This window comes from Zootoca vivipara, chromosome 4 (genome assembly GCF_963506605.1).
Source record: "Zootoca vivipara chromosome 4, rZooViv1.1, whole genome shotgun sequence".
NCBI classification, from domain to species: Eukaryota; Metazoa; Chordata; class Lepidosauria; order Squamata; family Lacertidae; genus Zootoca; species Zootoca vivipara.
In genome coordinates this window covers 83,931,460-83,948,374 of record NC_083279.1, presented here as the reverse complement: position 1 = coordinate 83,948,374, position 16,915 = coordinate 83,931,460, and the positions used below count along the sequence as shown (strand labels likewise).

General features: G+C 41.3%; 1 protein-coding gene across 3 annotated transcripts in view; it reads left to right on the top strand.

The window, feature by feature from the left end:
- The window catches only part of DYNC2H1 (dynein cytoplasmic 2 heavy chain 1), a 151,362-nt gene extending 143,874 nt beyond the window's left edge, over positions 1-7,488 (top strand). For 2 of the 3 annotated variants that reach the window (XM_060273857.1, XM_060273858.1), the window contains exons 89-90: positions 2,594-2,710; positions 6,318-7,487. In XM_060273857.1, coding sequence (XP_060129840.1) covers positions 2,594-2,710; positions 6,318-6,476 — 276 coding nt within the window. In that variant the 3' untranslated portion in view covers positions 6,477-7,487. Of the gene's footprint in view, positions 1-2,593; positions 2,711-6,317 lie in introns of all 3 variants that reach the window. The other variant, XM_060273859.1, reaches the window with a different exon arrangement.
- The last annotated feature ends 9,427 nt before the right edge of the window (positions 7,489-16,915 follow it).

Below are 16,915 nucleotides of genomic sequence, written 5' to 3'. Positions count from 1 at the left end.
TGAGCTCTTTCTCCCTCATTTCTGTCCTCTCTCCGCCTGCCTGTGCATCAAAATAGGCAGCAGGAAGAGATAACCTCTTCCCTGCCATTCCATGTTCCCAACTCCCAGCAGTCAAGGCAAAACTGCTGCATTATTTGTCCTGGGTGGCACCAGTCCTCATACAAGGACTAGTGGCACAAAATTTCCCTGGGAATCAAGGACGCCTCCCCTCTCCCCCGGCAAAGCAATGAGGTTTTGCAGTGAGATATGGCAGGGGAATATAGCAAAGACCAATAAATATCTATATTTCCTTGCCTGCACAGGGAATTACAAGAACAACACAGTTATTACATTTAAACATGTTTTTTTTTACACAAAATGGTTGACAGAGTAAAAGAATAGTTCTTATGGATGGAAGCACAAATACTGAAAATACAATGGCATGATTAGTGGTTACAATTATGCAGACTATCTGCCCAAAACAATTCCCAACAGAGATAGGAAAAGACATGCCGTATAAGGGATTATAAGGTGGATGTTTAAACCCAACATAAGCAAAAAGATACTAAATAAACCAAGAGGAGGAAACGTTCACATGCAAATAGTTGGTTTTCAGCTCTCCCAGGAGCTGTAGGTGCCTAAGACTCATGAAATATGAAAGGCAGAAAGAAGTGAGAGGGTTGGGACACAGTGGCTACCTGTCTCATAAATGAATATTAAGAAGAATGAATACTAAGAATCAGTTTCTTGAGATTTCACTGTTACCGCTGGAGCCTTGTTGTGGCTGGGTTTGGAGGTTTACTGCTGATTTGGGTGGGAAGGGGTTTCTTTTCAGAACAGAGAGTTAACTAACTCCCCCTGTATTCTGGAGTATAGCTCAGCTGCTAAAGCATGAGACTCTTAATCGCAAGGTTGTGGGTTCGAGCCCCACATTGGGTGAAAGATCCAAGGGGCTTGGATTGGATGACCTTTGTAGTCCCTTCCAACTCTACAGTTCTTTGTCTTCAGTTATCTCCACCACAGCCTTCCATATTGTGGGCCTTGACTGGCCTTATCCAACTTCACGGGTATACAAGAGTGAGAGATAAAGGGAGTGATGCTAGCTAAAGCTCAGGTAGGGGATAGAAGGCTTCCCCCCCCCCCAGTAGGTCATGGGGTCAAAGTATCTTGAAAAGGAGAGGCATGGGATCGCTTTCTGGATAGGTTCAAAAAAGCTGTACAACTTGGGAGTGCAAGAGAGAGAATTGATTTATCAGCTGACATTTAACGTAAATTTGCAAGGTCATCTAATTCATTTCTGGGATAAGCACAGGTGACACGGAAGAACAAAAAGTGCAGTTAATGAGCTACCATGAGTAATAGCAATTACATTTCCCACCACAGTCACAAAAGGTGACTTCACCAGTCAAGATTATGCTTTAAGACTATGTATGCTACAGGGATTGACCTTGGATTTCTAAGGAAATACAAACAAGGTTGCTTATTTTAATTAGAGCAGCATGTTTGCTGGAGATAGCTCATTATTCGCACAAGATAATTAATAGCTGAATTTGAGGTGTTTACCTGCATTTGACATGACACAGAGTCCATAGGATTAATTAGGCATGCATCAAGGTGGTTCATTTGTCACAGGGAAAATCTCATGTTCAGCAATCACTCTGGGGAGCAGAGCATCCTTGGAACAAACAACTGGGGATCTAGTAGGTTTGAGGGACCTCTTATTAAATGTGCTCCCTTTCAGTGATACACAGTTTTGGGGGCATGTGCATCACTTCCATTGAACTGAGCTCTGTAACAGTGGCAAGTGGTAACAATTTTTTTAATATATACATCACTTTTGAAAATTGATTAAAAAATATGGAGCTGAGAATGCCAACGACAACAAAATATAATTTACTTTATTATTAATTTCAGCAAAAAATAGCTTCCCCTAAATGTAGGGATAAGAAACTTCATTCAGAAATTGTATGTGCTGCTTCAGTAATTAATTGCGAAAATCAAGCTTTCAAAACACATCACCCCTAGAATTATATAGTGCCAGATTTGTTCACAATAGAAAAAATAAAGTGAGCAGCAGACCTTGTACAGTTCCCCCCCCCCCATACATTTAATGTTTCTTTTATTCATTCCCCTTGTGCATTATTTCTACACATAGTAGAGCGGCAAACATTTCAATGACTTGCAGAAAACATGCAGTAACTGAATTCGTTCTTTGAAAGTGAATGTCAAACCTCTCAATGGAAAGCCATGCCTATTTGAGCAGTTGTTTTCTCCTCTCTATATGACATTGTTAATGTTTATTTGGCTCTTGCTGCTCTATTTCCATTACTCTAGTGCCCTGACACTTGCCACTGACACAAGTACTGACTTAGACTGATTTTTTTTCTCTAGCAATAATAAAGAATTTGTATCCAAAACATAGGAAGTGCCCTTTATTCTAGAACATACTTTGTAAACACACTTCCTACCCTGTTGCGTACTATTTTCAGCTGATTTTTGTTATTTACAGGAACCATTCAGAGAACTGCTTTAGCCTATGCTAAGATATAACACGATCACTACTCACATTTTCAGTCCCTAACACATTTGAATATTTTATGTGTTTCCACGACAGATCAGTGGCCTTCAATTGGAAGGTTGTAGTTTTGATGGAAATCGACTTTCTGAAAACCAGCATGATTCTCCCAGTGTGTCGTCTGTGCTCCCTTGTTACATGGCCTGGATTCCACAGGTAATTCATTATTAAGGGTCCTAAACTTTAAGTTCTGTAATTGGTTTCCTTTGCTGTAATAGGTTTTCAGTATGACGTCTGACCTGCTTTAAAAAAAAGAGGTCAGATTCCTTGCAGTTTAATAAGCTCCATTCTTCATATCTTCAAAAATGGATTTTCTTTTTATCTAAAGCTATACTTCTCAGGAAGAGGTAATAGGTTTTCATAGAACACATGGTGCTCATTCGCCCTTTGTTGTTGCAGTGTGTACCTGTAAATAGAGGGTTCTATTCCTGGTATAGGTTAATATAATTTTCATTTCCTCAAATATTACCTGGAAACATTTAATCAGACTAACCACAAAAGCCATATTGCATAACCAGAGCCAGTTTTCATGACTATTTTTTAACACATTGATGTTACCATAAATTAGTTCTTTTCAATGGATATTCACCTATTGAGCTAGTCTCAAGAATGGCTTCATATGTGCCCGGATCACTTTGATTCAGTAAAATTTCCCAATTATTTTTTATGATCTATTTGTAGCTCTATACAAACTTTTGTTTGAACAATTTCATGCAAAGAATCTGCAAACTTGATTCCAACACACAAATAATTATTGAGTGAAGATAGGGCTGACATACGTCTGGAATTTCCCGGACTTAGCTGGAATATGGCAGTCAGAATCAGTGTCCGGGCAACCCATGTCAGAAGTGTAGATTTTGGCAAAAATTCTTAAAAATAGCTCAACAACTTTGGCAAATAATAATAACAAAACTCAACAACTCCCCCCCCCCAAAGGTTGAAATATGGCAACCCTAGGAAGAGTCCCTCAGAAGAGAATGAATGACTAATTTTCCTATCATGTAATAAGCCAGATATATTAAGGCTTTTCTAGAACTTGATGGTCACAGTTGCATTAGTTTTACATAGTGAAACAATTCAGTTATACAGGTATCTCACTATGTACTGATGCAGAAACAATTGTGCAGAAGAGAGCAGGTTGAAACCAAACAATAGGTGTCAGCCTTTGGAAAAAGCATACCCCTAAACATTTTGTGAATCTAAGTTTGGCCTCATTGAGGGGCAGTATTTCAATAGAAGTAGAAAAATGAGAGTACCCCTAAAAAGCACTGTACTTGGCTAATCAATAGTTGTTGAATATCACAGAGCTCTTAGATGAATATAGTATAGCACTCCAGACTTTTTCATATGACTGGTTGATAAATCCTTATGCAAGAAAACTGCCCTGAAGAATAACTTTTGTTCATTGTCTGCCATTTATCACACTCTCCCAATTAACCTCAGATGAATAATTATTGCCAGATTGTCTGCAGCTTATTTCCCCATAAAACTGAAATCTGAACCAAATTAGGTGTGATATGCAGTCATATGACTCTTCCCCTCTAGTGTTTTCTTAATTAAAAACAGCATTGAATATTGCAGCAAGGAGAGAGTATTTTACTCTTTCCCCTCTGGCTGTTCATTTGCTCAAGACCTCACTTTTGCTTTTTCACCCCAACCTGTTTGCTCATTCTCAGAGAAAAAGGACCTTGTATGTTTTCCGCAGGGCGGGAAGCATGTTTGGGGTGCTTTTGAGTTGACAAAGTGCTGGAAGGAAATAGACTGTGCAGCCCCTCCATACACCTACCTGCTTCTGCTCTCAAAACTGCTATCCCTTTTAGTTTAAGTTGAAGGAAAGGAGACACATAGCTGCATTTATTTGACCCTCAGATTTTTGGGGTGCATTTCCTGTGTTTATAGTTTGAATATAATACTTTGATAAGAATATATATATATATATATTCTTAACGAAGTCATGATTTTCAGGTATCTTATTTTCCATTAACAATGTTGGCGCACGTGTAGAAGCAACGCAAGAGTGGTTCAAAGGCAGTTTTGAGTCATGTGTAGAAACTTCATATGATCACATAAGACTTCACCTAATGCAATTCTGAGAGATCAGCTAGGGAAACCTCAGCAAGGGCAGATCAAAAGAACATTTGATGCAAAGACATGGACAACGGCATTCACTACTGGATCTCAGTAAAGTGTATTGTTGTTAGAGACGTACTTCATATGAACTCTGGGTCAAACTAGAGTGTCTCAGAGCCTTTGGGGGCTTTCCCACAGCAGAATCTATGCAAGGTCCCTCATGTCAAAGCAGAGTCTCCAAAAAGGCTTGTTTCAAATTGGTAGCAATAAACTGCTATTTTATTTTATTTTATTTTATTGTGAGAAGCAAAAGCTTTCAGTGAACTAGGTTGAGCTTTTCTTCCTTTCGATTTCTTTTTTTTAAAATCCATTCTTCTTTTTTTGGTCTGAGTACTTTTGTGCAGTTTTATTAAATGCAGTGCTATTCCACACACACACACACACACAGAGAGAGAGAGAGAGAGAGAGAGAGAGAGAGAGAGAGAGAGAGAGAGAGAGAGAGAGAGAGCTACCTTAGTCGTATGTAGGGTTGGTGCATTAATGTTCTTTTCCATTCTGTTCTTTATATCCTTTTCTGATTGGAATTGGTGCAGAGTTTTATCATAGTGCAGTATTACCCCTCTTCCCTTCAGTTTAATGCTGGAATTATTTGTGTTTCTATTTCGTTCCATTTTTCCCTTGCTGTACTTCCATTTTTTGGTAGAGTTTCATTCCTCTGTCCCCTCTAGATTTGAGACTTTGTATATGAGTCTCTTTTTTAATTAAGCTGATTTGTTTCATTTTATTTTTAGCTCAGCCTGCTTCTCTCATATACTCAAGTGAGTGTGTCTATGTGCCTCTCTCTGACTCTGCCAAAGTGAATTGCTTAATCTTAGTCTACCATAATTTATTAGCACTCTCTCTCACACACACCTACAGTATCTGTCCTATATTATTTGTGATGATAGAATCATAGAATTGTAGAGTTGGAAGGGTCATCTAGTCCAAACCCTTGCAATGCAAGGGGGAGGGGGAGACGCATTGATGGAGGAGGGTGTGCCAGAGGGTGGGGGGAAAGAGTTGTTGAAGTCAGTCGAGAGGAGCAGCAAGGGTTAAGTTCCAGCTCAGACTCTTGGGGGGGGGGGAGGTTTAAGCTGAATCTCACCAGACGTGTGGAGAAAAGGAGGGGTGAAAAAGACAAAGTGAGCAGGTTTGCCATTTCCTGGCGTGTTGGCGGTTGGCGGGCGGACACAGAGCTCAGCAGAGATCTGAACTGAGTGACTCTGATGAATGATCATTATGTGCTAATGACCACTTGTAAATACTGTAAATAAAGACTATAAAAATGTCGGGAGCCTCTTGTGGTGATTGTGTGAAGAGAGGAAGCCCATCACCCCTGACATTGAGTAGGAACTCAATGTCAGAGGTGATGGGCTTCCTCTCTTCTTCTTAGGTAAGGCATTCTTACCTAATTTTGCAACCCTGTATGAAATGAGTCCTGGTAATTGGTAGTGACCTTGAATGCATTTGGCTAGCAAGGCTTTCCAGCAGTTGACATATCCATTCCTACTCTGCTCTCTCTTACTCAAGTTCTCTTCTGATATCTAAACATAAACGAATTCATCACACTTGGCCTTTACATCCCTGAGCGTCATGAGATTAATTCATCTAACGCCTTCACATTCAAATGGATTGTGTGTTTTTTCCTTGACAGAATGCTTATGGGTCCTATTCTTCTGATGAATGCATCTCTTTGCCAGTTTACACCAGTGCTGAGAGGGATTGTGTGGTGACAAACATTGATGTTCCATGTGGAGGCAACCAAGATCAGTGGATCCAGTGTGGAGCTGCTTTATTTTTGAAAAATCAGTAAGAAGAAGGAAGACTATAACTGTTCTTGCTGCTAGTCACCAGATAGAGCTCTGTTATCTAAGAAGAACTGTCTCTGTTTGCAAAGTTAATTTAAAACCAGAATACAAAAAATCCAAAGATTATAGAAATAGCTGTACATAAGAAATTCTCACATTGCATTCCAGTGGGCTGACAGCATAACTTAAGACTTGATCATTTTTAAATTTTATTTTTTAAAAATACTTCTTCTTTTTTAAGTCAATGGACACATCACTCATTGCAGCACAATCCGCCAGGAAGTTCTCCTGCAAACGCTGAATTCAAATAAGCAGAATCTGAACATGAAAACATAGTAGTGTCATTGCACAACTCCCATGTATTTCAGTGGGGCCCGAATTTCTCTGTGGATTGTGCCCATTATGCATAATCCATTAAATTCATGTGCTGTGCAACCTCCATTCATTTTGTGCATCCTGGCATTGAAACAAATCAAGGTTGTGCATCACTAGTACTTTGCAGAGTCTTTCCGTTAACTTTACTAACTCTTTACTCACGTGGTTTACTAAACATCACCCACACAACTCTACATATTCTCAAGGTTGTAATACTATCTATTTCAAGCTGTATGTTACAGTATTTTAGCAGATTTAGTCTTTTAAATTCCTGTGATCTCTTTATTTTTCCATCTTCTACATTTCAATCTTCTATGATCTGTCACTTTTTTAAAGGGTATATTTGTTTGTGCACATGTAAAAGATAAAAACCTTAGAATTTTCTAGGTACAAATTTTAAAAACAGGTTATGCTGATATATTTACTGAAAATATATATATATGAATTGTATTTATTATAAATCTCTCATTAAATAACGTTTGTAGCTTTTCGGTTGCTATTTTGTTTGAGTGTGGTTTGTGAGTAACCAGATTCTTCAGGGTGCTGTGTATTAATTGTTTTATCTGACTCCTGACTTACGTCTGGACTGGACTGAATTCCAGTCAGGATCTGAATACATATACCACACAAATCCACAAATTACGGAGAATGTTAATAAGCTCCAGATTAAAATGATAGAGCTATATTCTTCTTACATCACATGCCTCACTTTGGGGGGAGAGCAGGGGGAAGATGAAAAATAATGAATGCACTCTAACCCAACAGAGCCGGCTGTGGGCTGCCATTTCAGAGAGATCCAGATTCTCTTCCAATGTCCTGTTGCATCATCAGTGGTGGCACTGTGGTTTAAACCACCAAGCCTCTTGGGCTTCGCCGATCGTAAGGTCAGCTGTTTGAATCCGCACGGCAGAGTGAGCTCCCGTTGCTTTGTCCCACGTCCTGCCAACCTAGCAGTTCAAAAGCATACCAGTACGAGTAGATGAATAGGTACCACTGTGGTGGGAAGGTAAACAGCGTTTCTGTACGCTCTGGTTTCCGTCCTGGTGTCCTGTTGCACCAGAAGCAGTTTAGTCTTGCTGGCCACATGACTAGGAAAACTGTCTGCAGACAAACACCAGCTCCCTTGGCCTGAAAGCGGAGGTGAGCGCCGCACCCCATAGTCGAATTCGACTGGACTCAACTGTCCAGGGGATCATTTACCTTTACCTGCATCAGCAAATGAGTTTTGAGATGGAGAAGAACGGCTACTGAGCTAAGGGAATGCCAGGAGCTTACACAGAACTGCACCAATCTCAACTATGTGCCTCACAGCTTCTAAGTAGTAATAAATAATAATACTATGAGGGTGCTATTGTTTTTGTATGTCATTATGATACGTAGTTTTGTGGTTTTTATATTGTAAACAGCCCTGTGATCTTCGGATGAAGGGTGGCATAGAAATATCATCATCATCATGGAGTAGCCCCCACCATACCTGATTCATGAAAGCACCACATGGATCAAAGATAAGGCATAATATTAGCCTATGTGGAATAAGTTGGTGCAGCTCTAGAGGCTACATGGCCTTCAAAACTATCAGGACTTTTGTGATGGAACTTCTACAAAATATGTTCCCTTGGCTAAAACATGTTCTAGCATTTCCGAAAGGTTATTGAGCATTTTGTATTGTGTGTCAAGGGCCTGAAGCATGATATAGCTTAGGTTGTCTCTCTGACAGGCACAGTTTGTGGAAAATCTTCCCTTCTCTTCTTGCAAATGAATTTTTAGCATTCAGGGTCCACTGACTTTGCAACTGTGAACAGAATGCTAGCTGGTGTCATAGTGTCAGTAGAGAGCTTGGAGCAGCAACTCAGATTTCAAACCCCTCTGTTCCTGATTATTCTCAGCGAAGTGTCAGCCTGGCAATGGCATTTCAGCATCAACACCTTTCTGTTTCAATTGCTGATCATTTTGGTCGTTGAAATGAAGACGCCAACTAGATATGTGAGTCCTTTTGAGGTGTCAGTAATAAACTGGGAATTGACAAAAGGAAACAAGGATGCAGAAAACAATACATTGGTATTTTTAAAAACTGTATTTGATCATTGGCTGTCACTCCATCTCATCTTGGCTAACATTGTTTGATGAGGTACAGAGAGACATTATACTGCATAGTTTATTAAACATAAGGCTGGCATTGACAGATTCATATACTGAATAGCTCATTGGAGCTTGTGCATCTCAACCTGCATATTGCAATACTGACTTTGTTCCCGGCATGTAATGTGCAGAAACAAGTTGCTCAATCCATTTTAGCAGAATCTAATTCTGTTCAAGCCTGAAAGCGTGTTTTGGTCCTGAATTCTGCAAACATTTTCAGACACTCATAAGCAATATAGGCTTGCCAATATACAGTGGTACCTCGGTTTAAGTACACAATTGGTTCTGGAAGTCTGTACTTAACCTGAAGCAAACTTTCCCATTGAAAGTAATGGAAAGTAGATTAATCCGTTCCAGATGGGTCTGCGGAGTACTCAACCTGAAGCGTACTTAACCTGAAGTATGAGTTTAATTGGTTCCAGAAGTCCGTACTTAACCTGAAGCGTACTTAACTTGAAGCGAACTTTCCCATTGAAAGTAATGGAAAGTGGATTAATCCGTTCCAGATGGGTCCGCAGAGTACTCAACCTGAAGCGTACTTAACCTGAAGTATGAGTTTAATTGGTTCCAGAAGTCCGTACTTAACCTGAAGCGTACTTAACTTGAAGCGAACTTTCCCATTGAAAGTAATGGAAAGTGGATTAATCTGTTCCAGACGGGTCCGCGGAGTACTTAAACTGAAAGTACTCAAACCGAAGCATACTTAAACCGAGATATGACTATTATCAAATTGTAGTAGGAATGTTGAAAGTTTTTTATTTACTTACCCTCATCTCAAGGGTTCTTTTGCAGACTATAAGCAGTGACACCAGTAAGTGTGGGCCTTGGGGTCTAAGTCTGGGATCCTGCACCCCTGCTCTTAGTGAGTCTTCAAATGAAGTATAGGATAGCCAGCTGGGCTGCTGTTGATCTCCCACCATAGCTGGATAAAACTTTCTTTTGAGTAATTTTGTTGTTCCCGCAAGGGGACAATGACAATAAAGATATCTTAACTCTGGTTCTAACCCAAAGCTATGAGTGCATGCGAGAAGGACACAGAATTCTCAAATGGGCAGTCCTGGGCACAGTGGAAATAGGAAGTGGTCAATAGCACTGCCAGGTTTGAGCGGCCCCGCTGTCCCAACCACAACCACGATTTCTCGCCCTGTTGCCACAGCATATCCTCCAACATTTATCTGATGAAAATAAGGATGTCCTATTCCATAATAATAATATTAATATTTTTACTATTTATACCCTGTCCATCTGCCTGGGTTGCCCCAGCCACTCTGGGCGGCTTCTGACATATATATAGGGAGAAACATAATTAAACATTAAAAACTTCCCTACACATGGCTGCCTCCAGATGTCTTCTAAAGATTGTATAGTTACATATCTCACATAACTCCATACTCTCCAACATTTCTCTGAGGAAATAGGGACACCCTACCGTACCCTACAACATTTCCCTGATGAAATTAGGGATGTCCTGAGGAAAAGCAGGGCATTCTGGGATCAAATCAGAAACCGGGATGGCTCTTGTAAATCTGGGACTGTCCCTGGAAAATAGGGACACTTGGAGGATCAGACACAGTTTCACTCTCAAAGCAGCCCCCTCTCTTCCGTTTTGCCTCTATTTCCCTCCAAGGGAAATAACACCAAACACAGCCTTGTTTGAATGCCTTGAGTGCCTCATCCCTCACTCCTTTGAATGGGAGAACTTTCAGAGTTCCAGGCGTTTTGAAATTATGAACCACTTTCCTTCCTGAGATAGCTGTAATGCTGAGGTTTTGCTGTAATACTCCTGTCAAGTTGTCACGCCTTTGAAACAGAGCAGTTAAGGAGTGAAACAGAAGTTCGGCACGAGAAGAGGTAAGGAAGGGGGGGCTTTGCTTTATCTTGACACCTGAGCTGCCATTCAGAAGTAATGGAACAGCCTGTACATTCTGCAATTGCCTACGCCAGAATGGAGGTCACTCGAGGAATTAACATTGGCTGTAGGATCTTGACAGCTTTTCCTGATGAGCTCCTACTGTTTCACAGAGAAGGCCTTGAGTTGAACGCTGGACACTCTCGCTTCTCAAGAACTGCCCGTGGAGGATGGTCTGGCGAGATCTGAGACTTTTAATTACCATGGGTAATTAATTCCACTGTAGTTTTAATACATACTTGGCACATTCGTTGGATGGTACCGGTTAACTCTACACTGGTTAATCCTAACTACAGCACTGAGAGGTATGTTAGAAATGAAACAGATTTTGGATATTTTTTTATAAAAAAAAAACAACTCTGGAAGCAAAAGACGGTGAATTGTTGAAAAAAAAGAGGACACCCACATTTAATCAGATTAAAATGAAGAAAATTATGGGGCAACTCTGTTTAAAATTTATGTATTTTATGTAAAATAGATCAAAATATATGTAAAATAGATCAAAATATATGTAAAATAGATCAAAATTTATGTGTTTTATGTAAAATATATCAAAGTTGGGCACATGCATCTGAGAAAAATACACGAGCAATTAAAACAGATATTCTAGCTTAGACACTGATATTCTACCTTTATCCCAAATCATCAAGAGTCTGTATTGATACTTAGTACAGATCCAGAAAACAAGAAATAGTTGTTTCTTCAAGTATAGAGAGGGGGACTAGCTCGGTGGTACAACACAGGTCCAATCCCTGGAAGATCTGGAAGAAGATGAGGAAACCTCTGCCTGTGACCTAGGAAGGAAGCAGAAAATCACAAGTAGAAAATGGTGGGTGAGCTGGACAAAGAGTCTGATCCAGCATAGTCCTTCTGCTTCCTCAGTTTCCCACTATGGGTCTTGGTCTGCCAGCTGAACGCCAGTGCTCTAGTCTAGTGGAGGCTGCTATGAAGACAGCTTTTCTTCAGGAAGTGTCTGTGGCTTCAACTGGTATTAATTAATCTTTAGTTGAGTTAACAGAGCATAAAATCAGAAGCAACATAGCATACGATAAAGCAATTTGTTAATGCAAGTGGTTTTTACCAAATGATCCACCCAGGCATGAAGAACATGGTGTGCAACAAATTTCACCTGACATCTTCTGAACGGTGCAACGTGCAGCCTCGAACTTTGCGTCTCTGTTCGGCGTTGTCATTGCCACAGGTACGGTGAACCGTGGTGGATTCCGTGATCCATTGTTTGATGTCCTTAATGAGCTTCTCAGTCAACAACAAGGATGCAACTTAGCAAACCTCTGCAATATTTAGATCTTAGCACGGTGCAGTCGCTCAGAGTCAACAGCATTAAACATTGATAGTATTAAAGTAGTTCACAAGAGACTTCAGAGCAGAATGTGTGCTGCAGAAATACACTGGAATTAGCTCATGTGTCACCCATATGTCTAAAAAGCACATATAGAAATTCATACATATTTCTAGCCTGGAGAAAGGTAGGTGTTCTGCATAACTTCAAAGGTAGCTTGTCAAGCACCTGAATCTTCTCTAAGGGCATATCCTCATATCAGTTCAACTGGCACGGTGTCCTCTAAAGAACTGCAGTTTGGTAATGGTAGAGAGAATTCTGAGTTAAGAGATCCACAGCCCTCCCTCACAGAACTACATTTCCCAGGGTTCCCCAAGGCAAGTGAATGATTTGGAGAAGAACAGGAAGAGCCTTGCATGCACAAGGTTCCAGACTCAATCCCTGGCATCTTCTGTTAATAGAATCTTGTGTAACAGACCTAGGAAGAATCTCTCTGCTGGAAAACTTGGAGATTTACTGCACAATTGTACAATTCTGAGTTAAATGAATCGATGGTACGACGCAATACAGAGCATCATCGTATGTTCATCTGGAAGGGGGGAGGCGTGTACAAAGACAGAAGACAAAAGACAGAACAGTGAGTGGAGGGATGGCACTGGGCTTTGAAGTCCCAACAGGTTGGAGGCATCAAAGCGCAGTGCCACCTGACATCACTATAGCGTCAGGCAATTGAGCCCCAGGGGTGGAGGCTTAAGGATCTGGCCCACTGGCCAGAAAGGTTTATCCACCCCTGTTCCAGAGGGTAGGACTCAAACCCATGGGTTCAAACTACAAGACCTTTCCTGCATCAGTAAGGGATTGAGTTAAATGACCTTTGAAGTCCCTTCCCATTCTGATTTTATTACAAGTTGGAATGGAAAACTTAAGCCAAAGATTCAAGAGTTACATCTGAGAGAGGAAGGGAGGCTGAGACCCTAAAACAATACAGATTGCTATGATCTGAAAACCTTCATTAATTATGATGCAAGGCGTGATCAACTCAAATAAAAGACTGATTTTACTGGCATCCAGAATGTTCAAACCACCTTTTTTCTCCCCCATAATGAAAATTAACCGCCAGCCTTTGTTGGTCCCTGCAACACAGAGCTACGTACAGGAACTATCTGTTCTCTACAATGATGTTTTCATTTCGTTAGGAAAACTGTATTAATGGAAATGTGAATACAAGAGGTGATAAACATTAAAGGTAATTTGATTTCAAAACTACTTGGAGAGAAATAAAAATATTACCCAAGCAAATTATGCCTGATTCAGACTTCATTTTAAAAGCCAGCCTGAAAGAGAAACTAGCATTTTCCAACTGATATTTCTTTCTTTCTTTTTTTAAAAAGAGCTTAGATGAGAATTTAGCACACAAGAGACAAGTGGGCTGACAATACACAATTGCGCTGAAGTTTAAGTATGCCCAGGCTGGCAGAGTTAATCAAAACCTCTGCTCGTCCGCCAGCTCTTTATGCATTCATCAAAGCCCAGCGGAGAGTTATCAGCACAGACGATTCATACATCAAGGCATCAACCCAGGGTTCCTTGACATTCCAAGCAGATTAGCCTGTGGCTGATTTTTGCAGTCCGGCAAAAGGGAAAAACATCCCCTAGAAGCGAATCTCAAATGGAAATGACAAGCGGATTCAAGAGCGTTTGGCGTCAAGGCTGCTTGTTCCGTCAAAGACCAACAACAGGTGGATCCAGAACCAGTTACTGGCAGTGTTATGTATGCAGCCTACACCAGTAAGACGAGCAACAGCTCTTGGTTTCTGCTACACAGTTTCTGGTCTGGTATCCATCTTGGAACCACACTGAAGAACACAAGGCTCGAGCATGCTCAGCTCCACCTTTTTCTCCAAGAAGTAGCAACCTGTCAGGCTTTGGGGAATCAGCTTCCTCCCCCGTGGCAGTAAATAAGAAGATCAAATGAAAGGAACCTCTTACTTGTTTGATTCTTTAATAATCACAATGAGAGACAAAAGAACATGTCTCCCTAGAAATGGCGATGCTCCCAATTAAGGCTCACACCCCCTCCGTCCCTATTAATCTACGTCACTCCTACATTTTGTAATCTGAGTTTGTAACCCCTGCACTTTCTGTTCTGAGACTTTCTGAGCTCTTCTCGACCTAGGGGAGGGCGGTGGAAGAATGCTGTCCAATGACTGTGAATATGTTAACCTCTCTCTTCCAGTGTTTCTTCTCCTAGGTGTTCCCCATTCAGTATTTCCCAGCTTCTGCCTTCTGAACTGTGCCCCTCTGCAAACCACTCTTCCAAATCTATACTGTCTTTTTGCTCCTGGGAAGATTCAGGATCAGGGCATGTGGTGGCTCCCACCATTCCTCCTCAGTTTAGCCCTCCTCAACACAGTCCCTGACACAACCTCACAGACCAATTCTAGCTTTGTCCCTGCCCCCCCTTCCACCACTGGCAACAATGAGACTCAAGAGGAGGTACCCAACTGGCACTGGCAGTTCTCCCTCCTGGACTAGTAAGCGAGAGGCAGAAAGGTCAGACTGGTCCAGGACAGCTCCAATGCAAGGCAACGCTCATTTCATCCCTGTTGCCTGGTCGGAAGTTAAACAAAAAACACCCAGGCTGGATATTTGCTTCCTCTTTAAACATTCCTAGAACGATGTTTTTGATATAGTTCTAAAGCATAAAGGCATTTTGTTTCTCTTTCGCTTCCTTGAAGGTCTACTCATTTATTTGACAGGGAGACTTCTGCAGCACCCTCCGGTGTCACATTTTAATAACACATTATTGGCTTCTTTTTTTAAAAAAAGTCATATGGCTATATGGTTACCATAGCCCTTTTAAAACTCATTTTTAGCGTTAAAAACTACGAGTGTAGACAAGACCCTAATCTCACTTGCTATGTCTCTTTTGGCAACTGATCCTGCTCCAGCCCTGCCAAGAGGGCAAGGTCTCTTTAAAAAAAGAGTGAGCGAGCCGATTCCTGAAGATATCCAAAGATTGCTATTTTATGTATGGCAGATTCAATCCCTCCAGAAGTATCTGATGGGATTTCACCATTGGGAGGTCCAGCCGGCAGCTCCCTCTTCGTCTCAGTCCCGGTGATTCCCATGGAACACGAACACGACTCAGGGTCTCAGCAACCTGAGCACGCAATCAGCAGAGATGCCCACGCAGTTTCAGCGGAGATGATAAGGCAGCAGCAGAGAGGCATTTTAAAGTGGTTTATTTACAGCTATATTACAGCATGAAGAGAGAGCGAACGATGCTTTCTCTCTTCCATCAGGTCAAACAGTTCAGAACAGAACTCAGAACAGAACTGAAAGTAAGAGTCCATAAAAGGATATACCTAGACATGTGACATATATCAGCAGCAACATGCCTAAGTCTTAAGGTGGAACTGAATCTCCTGACAGTATCTACTGCTAAAGCTACTGCAACATTTCCAGCTGCTACTGATATCCCTCTGTTAAGAGCAGCACTGGCGTTTGAGTGAATTATTCAATTAGCGAGCCACACACACAAACCGCATTAAGCCAGTGCTATGAGCAGCTCACCCCATAAGAATATCAGTAGACTTTTTAGAAGGGCAAATTATCTAGGTAATATGTGGCTATTTGAAATCCACCTTTAAATACGACTCTCCTCTTGGCCTTTGGATGCTTTCACTAATCCTTCAGAGAAGGTCACTAGAGTACTGTAAATGTTAGCAAGTCTTTTATCCACTAAAAGGAAGGCCGCTATATTGCAGATATTAACATTCCAGTCTGAAGTAACTGGAAGCATAAGAACTGACTCCTTTTGGAAGAAATCATTGTCCACACCCATGAAAATATTATTGAAACTTTTACTTGCAGAACTCTCTAAAAACAGAGCATAAGCATCAAAGATACATTCCAAATAGCCATACAATGCCTTGTGCTGTCTTTACCAGTCTTTAGGTAAAGGTAAAGGGGCCCCTGACCATCAGGTCCAGTCGTGTCTGACTCTGGGGTTGCGGCGCTCATCTCGCTCTATAGGCCGAAGGAGCCAGAGTGGCCAGCATGACAAAGCTGCTCCTGGCGAATCAGAGCAGCGCACGGAAACGCCGTTTACCTTCCCGCCGGAGCGGTCCCTATTTATCTACTTGCACTTTGATGTGCTTTTGCACTGCTAGGTGGGCAGGAGCTGGGACCAAGCAACAGGAGCTCACCCCACTGCAGGGATTCGAACCGCCGACCTTCTGATCAGCAAGCCCTAGACTCTGTGGTTTAACCCACAGCGCTGCTATTTGTATTGAGAAGGCAGCTGCCTCTGTTCTTAATATAGGGAGGGGCAATTCTCATGATGGGTAGGGCAAGGGAGAAAGGGTTTTAAAAAAACCCTATTGCCCTGGATTCCAGATAAGTCATATTGTGAAACTGGCAAACATATTCTAAGAAATTTCCTAAGGCCTAAGTGAAAGCAATGCACACACGATGCACATAGCTGTAGCCAAAGTCTTGATTAATTATAGAGGTATCTAAATCTAACAAGCTGAAATCATAGCTCTGAGCTGAAAGTCATGGCTGTTTTTATAACCAGAATAAACCACATTTATAGCTTGGAGTGAGAGTTTGTATTGAGCTTGATGAAGCAAAGACAGGGCAGATTCCAGCTACCGTACAAGGGGGCGGGTTGGTGAGAGTGAGCTGATATTCTACACAACTCTTATTCTGGGAGA